Source organism: Chaetura pelagica, unplaced genomic scaffold (genome assembly GCF_000747805.2).
Source record: "Chaetura pelagica isolate M959 unplaced genomic scaffold, ChaPel_1.0 scaffold430, whole genome shotgun sequence".
NCBI classification, from domain to species: domain Eukaryota; kingdom Metazoa; phylum Chordata; class Aves; order Apodiformes; family Apodidae; genus Chaetura; species Chaetura pelagica.
Window position 1 is genome coordinate 1462823 of NW_009952159.1, and position 3009 is coordinate 1465831.

Sequence of the window (3009 nt, forward strand, 5' to 3'; positions counted from 1 at the left end):
TCCCACCAGGGTCTGCAACAGCCCCACCAGGGTCTGCAACAGCCCCACCAGGGACTCCAACAGTCCCACCAGGGTCTGCAACAGCCCCACCAGGCAGCTCTGGCAGCAGCAGGTGATGGATCTGCTACCAGGTGTCAGCAAGAACCCCCAGTACCTGCAACACCTCCACCAGGGATGGACACACAGACACCTACACGGACACAAACCATCCCATCCATCGCAAACAGGCTGATCCCAAAAAAACCATTCCCCCCAAAAAAAAAACAACCCACAGGAGGGGAGACAAATGGGCACAAACCAACCGTGTAAAACCCCAGAAGAAAAGGTTTATTTACTGAATGCTGCAGAAGAAGCCTGGTAAGTTCTGTTCTCGGTCCCGGTGTCCACCGGGAGGTGGAAGGTGCCCTCCGTGGCACAGGAGGAGGAGGTCTGTGGCCAGGCTTGCTTCATCAGAAGTGTAGCTTGAGTGGAGACAGAGAAGAGGTGTCAAACAGCACAGTGAAGATACAACTTCCCTAAGAACCACTTTGCTGCCCTCTTTCTTCCCCCACCCCCATTAAAGGACAAGGTTTCACACCACGGTTCCTCTCACAGAACCATTCAGGTTGGAGAAGCCCCCTGGGATCACCCAGTCCAACCATCATCCCTGCTCTGCAAAGTTCTCCCTTCAACCACATCCACCACCACCACATCCAAACCACCCTTCAACACCTCCAGGGATGGTGACTCCTGAGCCAAGTGACCTGCATGAAGATCCACACCTTGAGGTCAGCAGAGCCACCACCCCTCCTTACATGTCACCTCTATCCATAAGGACCAGGAACATGGGGTTCATGTTTCCCAGCTGGCAAACAGGCTGAGCCTGGTGTGCAAGGCTTTTTATTCCCAGTTAAAACCCTTTGAGATGCTTGCACAGCAGGCACCACCAGTGGGACAAGGTACTGGTTGCTTGGGTGGTCCTTAGAAAGTCTGGAAGGGACAGTCAGCAGAAGAAGTGGCTTTGGGCAGGTCTCCCTGTCTTCTAGTTCATGGAGAAATATTTACAAAACCAAGCAAGATGATCTAGAAGAACCTCAAGAGCCAAATCCTGTGGGATTTGAGAAGGGAACCAGCAGAATTCAGTCAGTTTTTGGGTCTTAAATTTTCCAAAAGAGGAAAAGGTCCTTTTCTAACTGCAGCTCTTGTCTGATGAACCAGCACTGGCTACACCCTTGTCCTGTGTCCAACCACATGGCCAACTGCCATCACACAAAGGCTTTCTGAAGCACCTCTGCAGAGAAGGCAGGTCCCCAGCACATGCCTACAACCAGCCCCCCTCCCAAAGCTGCTGCCCCTGGGAAAGGCTTAAAAGGTCTTTTTCTGGTTTTCTCTTTTTTCCTCCCTGAAATGATGGGTCCATCTTAACTTTTTGTTGCAAGTTAATCTCAAATGGTGGTTCCCACCATCCTTGTTTTAACCCCTACCACCTTCAAGTGGAGCACATCCATCTTCTGAAAGCCTCAGCCAGTTACTCCAGCTCACTGCTCATCACCTGAGCAACTTCTTTAGCTGCCATCACCCTTAAAGATCATCCAGTTCCAACCCCTGCATGGGCAGGGACACCTCCCAGCAGCCCAGGTTGCTCCAAGCCCCATCCAACCTGCCCTTCAACACTGCCAGGGATGGGGCAGCCACAGCTTCCCTGGCCAACCTGGGCCAGGCTCTCCCCACCCTCACAGCCCAGAATTTCTCCCTCCCATCTCAGCTCCAGCTCCCTCTGCCAGCTGGAAACCCTGTCCCCTGCTCCCATCCCTCCCTGCCCTTGTCCCAGGCTCCTCCCCAGCTTTCCTGGAGCCCCTTCAGGACCTGGAAGCTGCTCTCAGGTCTAACACAGGATACATGGTACATATATTTCTTGCTTCCTTCTGCCAACCCTATTTGTGATGGATTCAGCCTCATGCCTTGTACAAAGCTTGGAAAAAGCTTCATTCCCCAGGGAGGCCCATTCCTGTGTGCTCAGGTGCCCCAGGACAGTGGGAGGATTTGTTCTTAGAACACCTTGCAAAGCCCTTAGGGACATTCACCCCACCAGGAACCAAGATACCCACCTCAGGGGACCCACTGACATCCCTAAAATAGTTGGTGGGCACCTCCAGAGGACAATTCAGAGCACTTTTGTGGGGAAAGATGATGTCTGCTCCCCCCACTGCTCCCTCTGGGAGCCGGAAGGGGGGTTTGGAGCCTCCACCCTGTCCCACCACAACCCCACTGAGATCCTTCCTTTGCCAAGGCTGATTTTAGCAACATCAGTTCTGCTCTCTGAGGGCTCTGCAGGAATGGACACCCAGCTTTCTTCTCCACTGCACTATTCAGAACTGCAGTTCAAAGCCTCAGCCAACCTCCCTGCAAAAAGTGTGTGTCCTACTTCCAGGGAAACCAAAAACCAAGCTGGAATGAAGGAAGTGAAAGCAAAACAACCAGCTCAGGAAGACACAATGCCTGGGAGGGAGCACGTGCCAGGCTTAATGAAGGCACATATTATATTTAATTGATATATTTTTAATTGGTGTGCCTCGTGCCTCTGCAGCAGGGTGAGTTTAGCTGTTCATTTTTACATACTTGAAAGGAGTATTAAAAGTCCTAACACTAACCAGGCTTATTGCAAGCACCAGTGGTTGCATTGCTGGGGGTTTTGCTGCCTGCCTTGTGTCTCTGTCTCTAACAAACATGGAAAAACACAGCAGGAAAATCACACAAGGCAAGAACTCGTGTTGTTTCCATGAAGTGGGATGGAAAGAAATTCATTCCCTTGCTTGACACAAGGCTCCTTCTGCTGAGCTTTGCAAGCCAGGGGGTGGGTGGCTGCTCTGTGCCTTGGGAAGGGCTGGGGGAAAAGAAACAAATGGGTGGGGAATTTGTCATCATTTTGATGCTCAAACATCAGCAAATATTCCACAGAAACAGGACCCTGAGAGAGGGGGGAATCAAGACTGGTTCCAGTTGCCATCTTCCTTGCCTCACTGCTGCTGA

General features: G+C 51.7%; 1 protein-coding gene across 1 annotated transcript in view; it reads right to left on the reverse strand.

Moving 5' to 3' along the window:
- The window catches only part of FAM168A (family with sequence similarity 168, member A), a 104340-nt gene that overhangs the window by 13488 nt on the left and 87843 nt on the right, over positions 1-3009 (reverse strand). The window contains exon 3 of the mRNA XM_010007202.1: positions 336-461. Coding sequence (XP_010005504.1) covers positions 336-461 — 126 coding nt within the window. The remainder of the gene's footprint in view (positions 1-335; positions 462-3009) is intronic.